Here is a 12,919-nt window from a genome sequence, read left to right as displayed (position 1 = left end):
GATATCACTTACCAAAATTAAATTAAGAACAGATTAGCAATTAAAATAGACCTATAATCTCGAATGAAATAGAAACAGTCATCAAAAGTCTCCCAACCAAAAAAAGCCCAGGGCCAGATGGCCTCGGTGCATAATTATACCAGAAATTTAAAGAACAGTTTGTACCAATTCTCCTCAAAGTATTCCACAAAATAGAAGCAGAAGGTCATTGCCAAACTCTTTTCATGAGGCTTCAATAACCTTGATACCCAAGCCATACAAAGACACAACTAAGAAACAAAACTTTACACGAATATTCCTCATGAACATTGATACAAAAATACTCAAGAAAATACTGGCAAATCAGACCCAAGAACTCATCAGAAAACTCATCCACCATGATCGAGTAGGTTTCCTCTATCAATGTAATCCATTTTATAAACAAGCTGAGAAACAAAAATCACATGATCATCTCACTAGATGATGAAAAAGCCTTTGACAAAATCCAGCACCCCTTCATAATAAAGGTCTTGGAGAGATCAGAGATAACAGGAAAATACCTAAACATAAAAGCTATATATAGTAAACCAACAGCCAACATAAAACTAGGTGGAGAGAAACTCAATGTTTTTCCTCTAAAATCAGGAACAAGACAAGGCTGTGCCCTCTCTCCATACCTCTTCAATATTGTACTTGAAGTTCCAGCTAGAGCAATAAGACAACAAAAGGAGATCAAGAAGATACAAATTGAAAAGGAAGAGGTCAAACTTTCACTATTTGCAGATGATATAAGAGTTTACATAAGTGACCCAAAAATACCACCAGGCAATTCCTACAGCTGATGAACACCTTCAGCATAGTGGTAGGATACAAGACAACTCAGAAAATCAGTAGCCCTACTACATACAGATGACAAAAGGGCTGAGAAGGAAATCAGAGAAACATCACCCTTTACAATAGCCATAAACAACATAAAATACCTTGGGGTAACACTAACCAAACAAGTGAAAGACCTGTATCACAACAACTTTGATTATTTAAAGAAAGAAATTAAAGAAGACACCAGAAAATGGAAAGATCTCTCATGCTCTTCGATAGGTAGGATCAAAAGAGTAAAAATGGTAATCTTGCCAAAAGCAATCTACAGATTCAATGCAATCCGCATTAAAATCCCAGCATAATTCTTCACAGACATTGAAAGAACAATTCTCAACTTTATATGGAAAAACAAAGACCCAGGATAACCAAAACGACCCTGTTCAACAAAGCAATGTCCAGAGGCATCACCATCCCTGACTTAAAGCTCTATTATAGAGCTATAGCCCTGAAAACAGCTTGGTATTGGCACAAAAATAGACAGGCAGATCAATGGAATTAAATTGAACACCCGATATTAACCCATACACATACGAACACCTGATCTTTAACAAAGAAGCTAAAATTATACAATGGAAAAAAGAAAATCTTCAACAAATGGTGCTGGCATAACTTGATGCTGGCATGTAGAAGACAGCAGATAGATCCATGTGTATCCACATGCACAATACTTAACTCCAAATGTACTGGGAGCGATCATTGGAATATAGGACCTCTTGTAAATATTGCCAGCTGTGGAAGGTCCTAAATAAGGATAGCATCTTCATATTCCTAGTGTATTCTTAGAGACTAACACAGTTAAGCTTCTATGTCTCTGTGACTGTTTATCTTCTTGTACAGCATACTTTCAAGGCCTGCAGTCCAGACATCCCCTGCCACATACTTGTGTCCTTGAAACTTATCCTGCCAAAACCAAGCTCCCTGCTTCAAAGCAATAGCTTCTCCCACAGAACCCCTCTCCCCCTGCTCTGCCAAGCTTTCTGCTTCAACCACTATAAGAATCCTTGTGAGAGAATAAAAAATTGTAGGTTGATCAGAAAGCCTGTCTTGCTGTCCATTCTTTGTGTCTCTTGTCTCTTTCATTCCAGGTTTCTGTGGGCTTGACCTTTGTTGTGCCCTGCTGGCCAGGGCACAAATAGATCAAAGACCTAAACAAAAATCCAGCCACACTGAACCACTTAGAAGAGAAAGTGGGAGGTACCCTTGAACAAATTGGTACAGGAGACTGCTTCCTGAACATAACACCAATAGCACAGACACTGAGATCGAAAATTAATAAATTGGATCTCCTGAAACTGAGAAGCTTCTGCAAGGCAAAGGACACAGTCAACAAGACAAAAACGACAGCCCACAGAATGGGAAAGATATTCACAAACCCCACATCTGACATAGGACTTATCTCCAAAATTTACAAAAAAACTCAAGAAGCAAGTCTCCAAAACACTAAAGGATCCAATTAAAAAATGGGGTACAGAACTGAATACAGAATTCTCAATAGAGGAGTCTAAAATGGCCAAGAGACACTTGAGAAAGTGCTCAACATTCTTAGCCGTCAGGGAAATACAAATCAAAATAACTCTGAAATACCATCTTACTCCCATCAGAATGGCTAAAATCAAAAACACTAATGACAGTTTATGCTGGAGAGGATGTGGAGAAAGGGGAACACTCATCCATTGCTAATTGGAGTACAAACTTCTGCATCCACTTTGGAGATTGGTATGGAGATTTCTGAGGAAAATGGAAATCAGTCTACCACAAGATGCAGCAATTCCATTCTTAGGTATATACGCAAAAGATGTACACTCATACAATAAGGACATCTGCTCAACTATGTTCATAGCAGCATTATTCATAATAGCCAGAACCTTGAAGCAACCTAGATGTCCCTCAACTGAAGAGTAGATAGAGAAAATGTGTTACATTCACATAATGGAGTACTACTTAGGAAAAAAAATGGAATCTTGCAATTTGCAGGAAAATGGATAGCACTTGAAGAAACCATCCTGAGTGAGGTAGCCCAGTCACAAGATGACAAACATGATATGTACGCACTCATTTATGGATTTTAGACTTGGAGCTGGGGATTACCAGCCTACAATCCCACCAACAGAGAGTCTGGGAAGCAGGGAGGACCCTAAGAGAGATTTGCATGGTATCCCAGAGAAGGGGAATGGGGCAAGATCTCCTGAGTGGATTGGGAGCATGGTGAGAGGGCAGAGGGGGCTGGGAAAAGGGAGGGGGAAAGAGGAAGGGAGAGAAGGACATGGGGGAGCAGGAAGCTTGAGTTGCGGGAAGAACAGAGAACAGGATGAGAGATACCATAATAGACGGAGTCATTATAGGTTTGAGAAGATATCTGACACCAGTGAGATTTCTGAATATCTACAAGGATGACACCAACTGGCAATCTAAGCAATAGTGGAGAGGTTACCTTAAATGCCCTTCCTTGACGAGATTGGTGCCTACCTTATATGCCATCCTAGAACCTGCGTCTAGTGGCTGATGGAAGCAGAGACAGATACCCACAGCTAAACACTGAACTGAACTCCTGAAACCTAGTGACTGAGAGTGAAATGTGATGAACAAAGGACTCAAGATTGAGCTGGTGAGACCTACGGAGACAGCTGACCTGAACAAGAGGTAACTCTTGGACTCCAGACTGATGTCTGGGAGGCCAGCATGGGACTGATCCAGACCCCCTAAATGTGAGTGACAGTGAGGAGGCATAGGCAATTTATGGGTCCTTGGGTAGTAGATCAGCATTATCCTGGCATAAAAATGGACTTTGGGTGTCCATCCCTCATTGAGAGATGCTTTCTCAGTCTGGACACCTGAGGGAGGGTCTATGCTGTAGAGTGTAGTCTTCCTCTGCCAGTTGCTTGGGCCTTGTTCCAGTGGTAGCCCCCAAATGACACACAGGACATTATATTAATTATGAAGCTGTTGACTGTATGTTTGTTTCTTGCTGGCTAGCTTTGACTTAAGTATTTAACCCATGATTGGAGAAACGGGTCCAGACCTCTTACTCCTCTAGTGGTCTACATCATGCCTCTCTCTGCCTCTCTTTCCCAGAATCCTCCTTGACTCCTAGTCCCACCTATCTTGCTTCCCTATTAGCTAACAGTACTTTATTCAACAACCAATAAGAGACAGGTTTACAGAATGACATCTCCTATCACTATACCCTGCTCTGGATGAAATGATAGACTCAGGGTATGCCTCATGGAGAGCCTCACCCTGCCTGGAGAGCAGAGTGGGACTTAGTGGGGGGACTTGAGGGATTGGTGGGGTTGCAGGGGAGGAGGGGATGGAGAGGGAGCTGGAATTGACATGACAAGCAAGCTTGCTTGTAATTTAAATAAAAATATAAATAAACTAAAAAGTAGAAAAAATAAATCATGTTTAGTAGAGAACAACACAGGAGAAATAAAAGAACTATTGATCAGAGAGCAATAAATGCAATGGAAAGAAAGAAACGCCTGGCAAGGAGCGATCTTGCACACTTTTTAAAGTAGAAATTAAAAATGGAAGCATATTTAATGCAGTTTTGCTAGAGAAATTCTCACTGAGAAGTTTAGAAGTTTGACAACTGAAATGGATATATGGATATGCAAAGGATAGGAGACAGTGAGTCAGAAGGATATCTGGGAGCATATTGAGGTCCACAAAGAAACTGGCTAAGATATACTAGGTAATGATCACCAGGGGAGGAAAAGACATCAGGTCACACGCAGCATCTCAGGCCAGTGATATTTTTTTATTCCCACTTTGGCTGATGATGCCCTGGGATTGCTGATGTTAGATTTACTCAGGGGCAAAACCTACAAAGCCTGCTGGCTTCATAGGGACAATTTGAACTAGGGTAGCATGAGGTCATATGGCTATTATTTATAGGCTTCTCTAAACCTGCAGGTTTCCAGAGCACTGGAGAAAGTTCATATTCTGAATTCATCACCAATATTTCAGTCTATAACCCAGGGGAGTTCAATCGCAGAAAACTTGGGACTATACTTATATACAAAATCTTGCTACCAAGTAATATGGAAACACTTTAGCTTAGGGTACAAGCAATTTCCTGTTAGTGCATTATTCAGATAAATATTAGTATCTGAGTATGGCTTGAGATAACAGCAACTCAATTTTAGTAGCACATACAACAGAATCCCGTAATATGTCATGATATAGCAGAGCTGTGAAACCGCACAGCATGCAGTGTCAGAAGCAGATGGAAGGGTGTTCAATGTATAAGAGAGAGGCCATCTTATATTATTCTACTAGAAATCCTCATACTCCATAGAAACACGTGTGACTTCACTGTAGCAGTGGAGCAATGGAGAATCCCTCTTTCAGCCCATGACCTACTCACTCACTTGTTGAATTTAAGTAAAGAATGCAAGTATTCTAAATATGACCCTAGAACAGTGGTTTCGACCTATGGGTCATGATCCATTTGGTGGTCACCCATCATCTGATATTTCCCTGCGTATCAGATATTTACATTACGATTTGCAAAGGTAGCAAAGTTATAGTTATGAAGTGTCGACAAAAATAATTTTACAGCTGGGGGTTGCCACAACATGAAGAATTGTATTGAAGGTACAACATGAATAATGAAAATCCAGAGACAGATATTGGGGTTCAAGTTGAAGATTAGAAAAGTAAAATGGAAAGCCTCTTGAGATTTCTTACCTCTACCAATGCTCAGACCGAAAGGGCAATCCACTGAATCTCAGATTGCATCTCCAGACTGCACTGCTCCTCACCAAATCTCAGACTGCTCCTGAGACTGCACTAAACTCCTTATACTCTCTCTAGTGCTCGGAATAAAGTTGGTTTCTCTTTTAAACTGATGCACTCTTATGTATCCCAGGGTGGCCTTGAACTCACAGAGATCCGTCATCTGCCTCTGTCTCTTAACTCCTGAAATTAAAGGTGTGTGTCACCAGCTTCTATGACTGTAAATAGCTTTGCATTCTTATCTTCAGGAAAGAGACCTAAACAACCTATCACCGAAGAAGGTTAAGAGCATTAGGAAGGTTGAAAACTACTGCCTTAGAAGAAAGTCAGTTATTTGGAGGAATTTCAACATGAACAACAAAAGACAAGAAGCACCTGCCAGTGAAATAGGATAAAACAAGAGGGCTACTCAGCCATCGGGGAGAAACAGTAGTTATTTATTATGAACTCACAAATGGTCCTTGAGGCAGACATGGCACTGTGGGTTTGTCTGTGTGGGGGCATTTGTGCATGATTTCAGGTGTCTGTGGGGGCCAGAAGTGTTTGATACCCCCTGGGTCTACAGCTCTGGGGCAGCTGTGAAAAACCTGTTTTCAGTGCTGGGAATGAAACCCTGATTCTCTGCAAGAGCAAAGCGTGGTCTTAACCACAGAGCCATCTCTGCAGGCCCCAAATATATAATTTTAAATCTAGAGAGGGTAAACAAAAAGAAAGATTTGTTTAAGATTGGCTTATCTTGATTAATATAATGACTTCCTTTTTTCCACCAATTTTCCTGCAAATGTAATGATTTCATTTTTCTTTGTTCTATACATTTCCATATAATTTTATCCATTCCTGGATAAATTATTTCAATGCCTTATTATTTTAAGTAGTGCAACTATAAATATGCCTATATATAACATGCACGCAGAAAATAACATTGAATTGTCTTTGATGAGTATTCAAGAGACTCACTGCTGTGTATGAATTTAGTCAGTGTTAGTATCACCAGGTTCTGTTCCAGAAAGGCATCAAAATCAGGTGCCCTCCACCCTCCAACTTATTAAACTCATTTATACAGTTTTTAAAAAGCCTCAGAACAGTCTCAATAATTATTATAATGAATTTATCCAACATTTTCTAACCAATGGTACCAACGTTCCATTAGAGAGCATTATAAAGACAATTAAAATCAATAGAGAAATTGTCCTCTCCTTATACAAAAATACTCATTATCTGTAGCTTTAATGTGTTCAACTCCAGTTGGTATACACGACGAAAGAAAAATGAATAATAACCTAAATAGCAGCGTTGAGCATGGCAAGAAATATTATCAAATCAATGACTGCCAATAAAATGAAGATGATTATTTCAAAATGAAATTTCAATGTTTACAGTGACAAGACACCTAAAAAATAAATAAACACAATGCAAACAATACTAGAAACCAATGCAAAAAGAAAAACAAAACAAAACTCATTGAACCCCAAACACTTTATCTACAGGTCTCCCTCTTTGGGATCTACAGTCCACATTTTGTTTTTAAGCACAAAACTCATAGACACTTATTATTTTACCTTTGGAATCAGTATGAATGACATCCACAAACTTTGCGTCAGTGTAATCTAATCTGCTATCTGATGGTTTTCCAGAAAATTTTGGTCCAGCTGGATCAAGACCTGAAGTGCAAAAGAGTAACTATGCATCTAATTATGTTTTACTACTTTTGTTATATTTTACACTTGTAGTATTGGCAATTATAAATATAAGTATTTGCAATTTTGGTTTAAACCTGTCTGAGCATACCTAAAATTATTAAATTTGACAAATGACAAATGTCTTCATTATTTAAATATTATTGGCAACCTTCAAAGGTGGTCAAGAAGTAGGAGAAATATCTCAACAGAATATCACGATATTTTTATCTAAGGAGTACATTGAGTAAGCATTGTATTTAATAGTAACAGAGATCCTGTCTGTTTGAGGAGAAGGACTGATGAATACCATCTGAACCTCTCTTGAATTATTCGCCTTACTGGCCTCATCCTGTATCTGTCTATAGGTCTAAAATACATTTTAGATATCAATCCTATTCAGGTTAATGAATGGGACAAATTTACTATTTTCTTAGCATTCATCTCTCCCAAGTGTTTCCTTAAGAAAAAATGTTATAAATTCCATACAATGTGAATATTGTCTTATAGAATGAGTTCTAAACTAAAATTCTAAGATCACAACTTTCTGATAGCAAAGGATGGGGAATAAAATTTGGTTCATTAAGGAAGAGACATCCAAGTGACAGGAGGGGGAAAAAACTCATTTCCACAAGTTGTCTTTTATCCCACCTTTTATCCCACATTACTATATAAATTAACGTTACTTCAACTATTGTTCACTTCACACTCTTCTTGTCCCTATTTTTTAGCCTTCTTGAAATAATACCCCACCTCTCTCTTCCTGTAATTTTTTCTAATGTAAGAAATCTATATTTTTTGTCTTTAGTCTTTTGTAGTTGTATGGTAGCTTAGTCATAAGTAAGTAAGTAAGTAACTACATGCATTAATGTGACTAATTTCCCCTTTCCTTTCTTTCTTTAATGAGATTTTATTAATACAATGTTAGCCTTTATAAATAGTTGGAATTATAAGCATCCTAGTAATAAGGATATAAATAAATTCTTAATAAACATGACATAGACAAACGACAGAGATTTATGTGAGCACCAGTTGGTTGGTGCCTTTAACTACAGCTAAGTTCACTGTGTGAATCTGAGTGAATATGAGAATGAGCATGTCTCACACTTGAATAGCAACCCCTGATCTGTCTAGTACTCCAGTGTGAATGCTTAAAAGAATTCAAATGCAATGGTGCTTGTAAAAATGAACTATATAGCTAATATTTTTAGCTAATGAAGATTTTTTTAACTGAATGGGTCAAATTTTCCCCTTGTAGTCTTTGACATTTAGATAAAGCTACAGAACTCAACACTTGCTTTCATGTTCATCATAATCACTGTGGAAGAATTAACAATTTAGTAAATCGTAATATTTGAATATTGAGTAAGCAGTGCCTTCAGGTTTTAAATAAAACAAAATATAATGGGGAAAATGTACTAAAATAATAATTTTGCAAAAGAAAAGAAATAGTTTTACCTGTAATTCTTCCAAGTTTCCCATGAAATAGTTTTCCTACAAAACCACTAACATGAGCGCCTAAGCTCATGCCTATGAGATGAAAATTGTCAAGAGATGCCCCATGGTTCTATAATTGAAAATAAAATGCAATGATTTTAATTTGGGATAATCACAAATTATCCCTAATATATTGACATTCTGAAATTAATTATTGATTTTGACTTCATATATTTCTGGAACATAAGTAAGGGGACTTTGCAACTTTGAAAGATACAGCTTTCTTTCTTCAGCTTGCATCCTGAAACATCTGATTTCTCTCTATTCATTTCCAGTAACATCATTAAACTTTACCTGCAAATTATAAGTTTTAATGATCCATAATGTGGAGTGAGATGTATAAAATAATATTTAATTATCAAAGCTTTTAATGATCAAATAGTAATAATGGGCATGACTGGCTGCTTATTTTGTGCTAAGTACCTCAACACATGCTTTGTAATTTTTATAGTTAATATTCCTGTTTGAAGTTGTATTCATATCTATCCTATTACTTAAACTTCGCCTGGCATGTGTTAAATGCTAAAGGAAAAAGTCTCAGATGTTAAAGGCATGTGCAATGCTCCATATAAAGATGTGTTATAAAGACTGAGTGTTTGTGCCTTTGAAAATTAATACGCTAAAGTCCTAACCCTTAATGTTATGGTCTGTGAAGGGAGTGGGACATAGAGAATGTGGTGACAGTACATAATTGGGCCATTCAATAATGGGGCTAATGCCCTGATAAAGGACCCCTAAAGAAGCTCATTTGGCTCTTCCACAGGGCAAAACTCACAGACTCCCAGGAAGCTAATAGAACTTGCTGATGGTCCAGTCTACACAGTGATGTCTGAAGGCTCATAAAATGACGTTACATTTTCACCACTATTAGAGAACGAGAGGGTGGACTTTCCCAGCACAGAACAATCCTGTTCTTCAAATTCCTCAAAGCAATGTCCCCAAAGCTGAAGGAGTTATTTCGACAAACCACAAAGCTATGGCTACTTGTCTCCCAGTGCCTATAAATCCTTTGCAAGCAAAATGCTATGATTTTTTTCTTAAATTCTCTACTTAACTCAAACTTTTCACATTACAAAGTTCCTGTTTATCAGCGAGAGACAGTCATAATTTGTGAAAAAGTCAATTATTTCCTCCATGCCAATTATTTCCTCCCTCTCTCTCTTGGGTAACAACATTTTTTAAATTGTAGACTCAAGGCTAATAATGAAATTTTTTACATACTGATTAGTAAATGCCTTGTCTTGATGAAGCCTATACACAATGGCATATATATGTATTTCTATATTAACTTAATATTCATACAGCATACAATAGAATTTTGTTACTTGGAATGTATGAACAAAGACATTTGGTAGAGAGGTGAAATGATTGCTCAAAGTCACATGGACGATAGGTGACAGACTCCAGCCTAGATTCCCCATACTTCAGAAACTCCAGGTATGGAGTCCTTTATGTTATGTTCATTCAACTTAGCATAGGTTTGGAAGTTCACAACAAGTTCAGGCTTCTAAGCCAAGAACACCCAAAGATATAAAATATGACCTTTCTTTCTCTGAAAAAACTTACTATCACTACCAATTCTGAGGACAGATATGAACTACCATAAACATTGGCAAAGGAACCAAAAATAATTCAAAAAAAGAGATGAACTCTAACCAGCCTTGAATTTTGATGCATCTCAAACTCAGCAGACCTGACATAAACTGAGAGCTATATTCAGAATTGGAAGTAGACTGCTTTCCAAAGGAAAATGTTTTCCTTATATATTTACCAATTGCCATTTGACTAACCGCAAACACATTAGCCAGGTCTTAGAAAAGATGGTTGAAAAATGTAATGACATTACAGTAATGTCCACTCCCCACATAAGATCAGTAATTCACCCTAAATTCATGGTTTCAAAGACTTTTAAATTTCTATTAGTTTTAAATAAAAGGCTTTCACATTTTAAAAACATTTAAAATTATTATTTAGAATAGAACATAACTAAAGATATCATTATGTCTAAGTGGAACTTCCAAACGCTTATGGGAAAAGCATTAGTTTCATGGTGGCAAACAACAAATCATATACGGTGTAGCATGTATGCTTTAAATTTCTCAAACTTACCAAAAGAATTTGAATGCATTGACTCAACATCTCAGCAACAATTCTGGTGTTTTTAACAGCTCTAGTGTAAATCAGAGTTGTGGCACCCTGGTTCCAGTCTACAACAATGAGATTCACATCTTCTTGTTTCAAAACTACCTTGATAAACTTAGAAAGCCATTTTGGTGTGGAGCCCAGTGGTCTGTATCCATGGATAATCCAGACAGTTTTCTTTGACAGGTTGAAATGTTCATTAACGGAGTTATTAGACACAAAGAGTGGTTCTGCACAGTTTAGATTGTCCCTTGAATACATCATCAGATTTAGCCTTAGTTTTGGGAAAAACAAATCTTTTATAGAATTCATTGCATTTAATTTTGAGAATTCAAGACATGTTTTATTATTCTCTGTAAAGAAAAAAAAGTTAATCTGAGCATTAGGATAAGATTGTAGTTTTATTGGTATCTTTCTTTCTACTCATCTACACATTCTAGATGGATGAAGGCTATAAAATGAAATAACTAAAAATGTTCAATACCAGTGATTATTGTAAGATGGTTAAATAATGACTGTTTTATAGATAGCTGTTCATAGTTTTCCAGAATCGCGAATTATTGAATAAGCCTAAGTATAGAAGATTTTTATAAGCGCATAGGTTTATACTACTTCTAGAACATTAATTTGGTAATTCTATATAGTAAATAAAATTTTCATTACTTGTGAAATACTTTTAAAGCATTAGTAAGCGTCATTAGGCAATTAAAATAAAAAACTGATCACAGTAAAACAAAAGAAAAGAAAATATTATTTTAATATTGCACATCAGATATAATATTTATGATAATTCTAATTTTAAGAGGACAGATGTTTTATTGCCACAATAATTTAGAGGAAAGGAGCCAATCTAGGAGCTATAACACTTGCACAATAGTCGCAGGCTGACAATGGGTATCACCAAGTTTGGACATGTGTGAAATATGAACAGATAATCCAAACAGCTGCTTGGCTACAAGCCCTGCTAGACTTTGTCTGGTCCTAGCAGAAATAATGAGCAATTTATCAGCAAAATCCCTTTTATGTAAGTAGTCATCAGAAAAATGCTGTATCTATTGCAAGGTGTAGAATTAATAACTAATTTATTTACAGCACTCTTATTTAGAACAGAAGAAAAGAATGTCGTTTTAAGAGCAAGAGAAAGGAGCTATTGAGGCAAATTTTAAAGGTTACAAAAGAGCATCAGATAAAGAACGGGACAATCAAAACTCCAATTAAGAAAAAATACAATTGCATAATATGCCTTCAAATTATAAAATCATATCGAACATGGAAATCTCCCTCTATGGGAATACATGAAAGAAGGAGGTGTTAAAATTAAGAAGAGAATGAAGATAAAGGGTGGATGGAAATTCTGCAAATTAAAATGTGTTGCTGTTCCTTGAGGAGAGTCACTTGGTGGAAGAAGAGAGGAGTTCTGCTTCATTAACTAAGGTCATAGTTGCAGGGTATGGTTTGCAAACTCAAGAAGCTCATTGAAATGTAGAGAAAAAAATCACTGAATCAGACTCACCAGGATCTTTATGCACTGTAGTGGTTTTCCGTAGAAAATGTAAATACCCTAAAAAAAAATACCAAGACAGAAAATTCAGTTGACAAACAGAGTAATGATGACGTCAATCTTTCCTTTTGAAACAGTTCGTCAGATAGACTGAAGTGTAGCACCTGAGACTTTAAATGGAAATGTTGGCAACTAGCAGCCTTGGGCCTTTCCTCAAAGGTACTACTCACAGATGATTGTTACACTTACTGATATGGTGTGTGTGTGTGTGTGTGTGTGTGTGTGTATGTGTGTGTGTGTGTGTGTATGTGTGTGTGTGTGTGGTGCATGCACACATACTCCTGTATGCATGTATGAGAAGACCACAGCAAAGCAACAGGTATCTCCCTTTGTCACCCTCAACTTGGGACAAGCTAGCTCACTAACCCACAAGTTTGTCATTGTAATTAAAGTGTCTGTCAAGGGAACTTTAAAGATGTACTTGTCTCTGGCCATTAATGTTGGCATT

General features: G+C 37.0%; 1 protein-coding gene across 1 annotated transcript in view; it reads right to left on the bottom strand.

Annotated features, from left to right (window-relative positions):
* The window catches only part of Lipi (lipase I), a 54,200-nt gene that overhangs the window by 33,256 nt on the left and 8,025 nt on the right, over window positions 1-12,919 (bottom strand). The window contains exons 2-5 of the mRNA XM_040750363.1: window positions 12,424-12,471; window positions 10,878-11,263; window positions 8,730-8,838; window positions 7,155-7,256 (exon numbers count right to left, since the gene is read on the bottom strand). Coding sequence (XP_040606297.1) covers window positions 7,155-7,256; window positions 8,730-8,838; window positions 10,878-11,263; window positions 12,424-12,471 — 645 coding nt within the window. The remainder of the gene's footprint in view (window positions 1-7,154; window positions 7,257-8,729; window positions 8,839-10,877; window positions 11,264-12,423; window positions 12,472-12,919) is intronic.

The sequence above is a fragment of the Mesocricetus auratus genome, unplaced genomic scaffold, assembly GCF_017639785.1.
Source record: "Mesocricetus auratus isolate SY011 unplaced genomic scaffold, BCM_Maur_2.0 Super-Scaffold_100008, whole genome shotgun sequence".
In the NCBI taxonomy this organism is placed as follows: Eukaryota; Metazoa; Chordata; class Mammalia; order Rodentia; family Cricetidae; genus Mesocricetus; species Mesocricetus auratus.
Note: the sequence above shows the minus strand (reverse complement) of the source record. Positions and strands in the feature narration are given on the sequence as shown.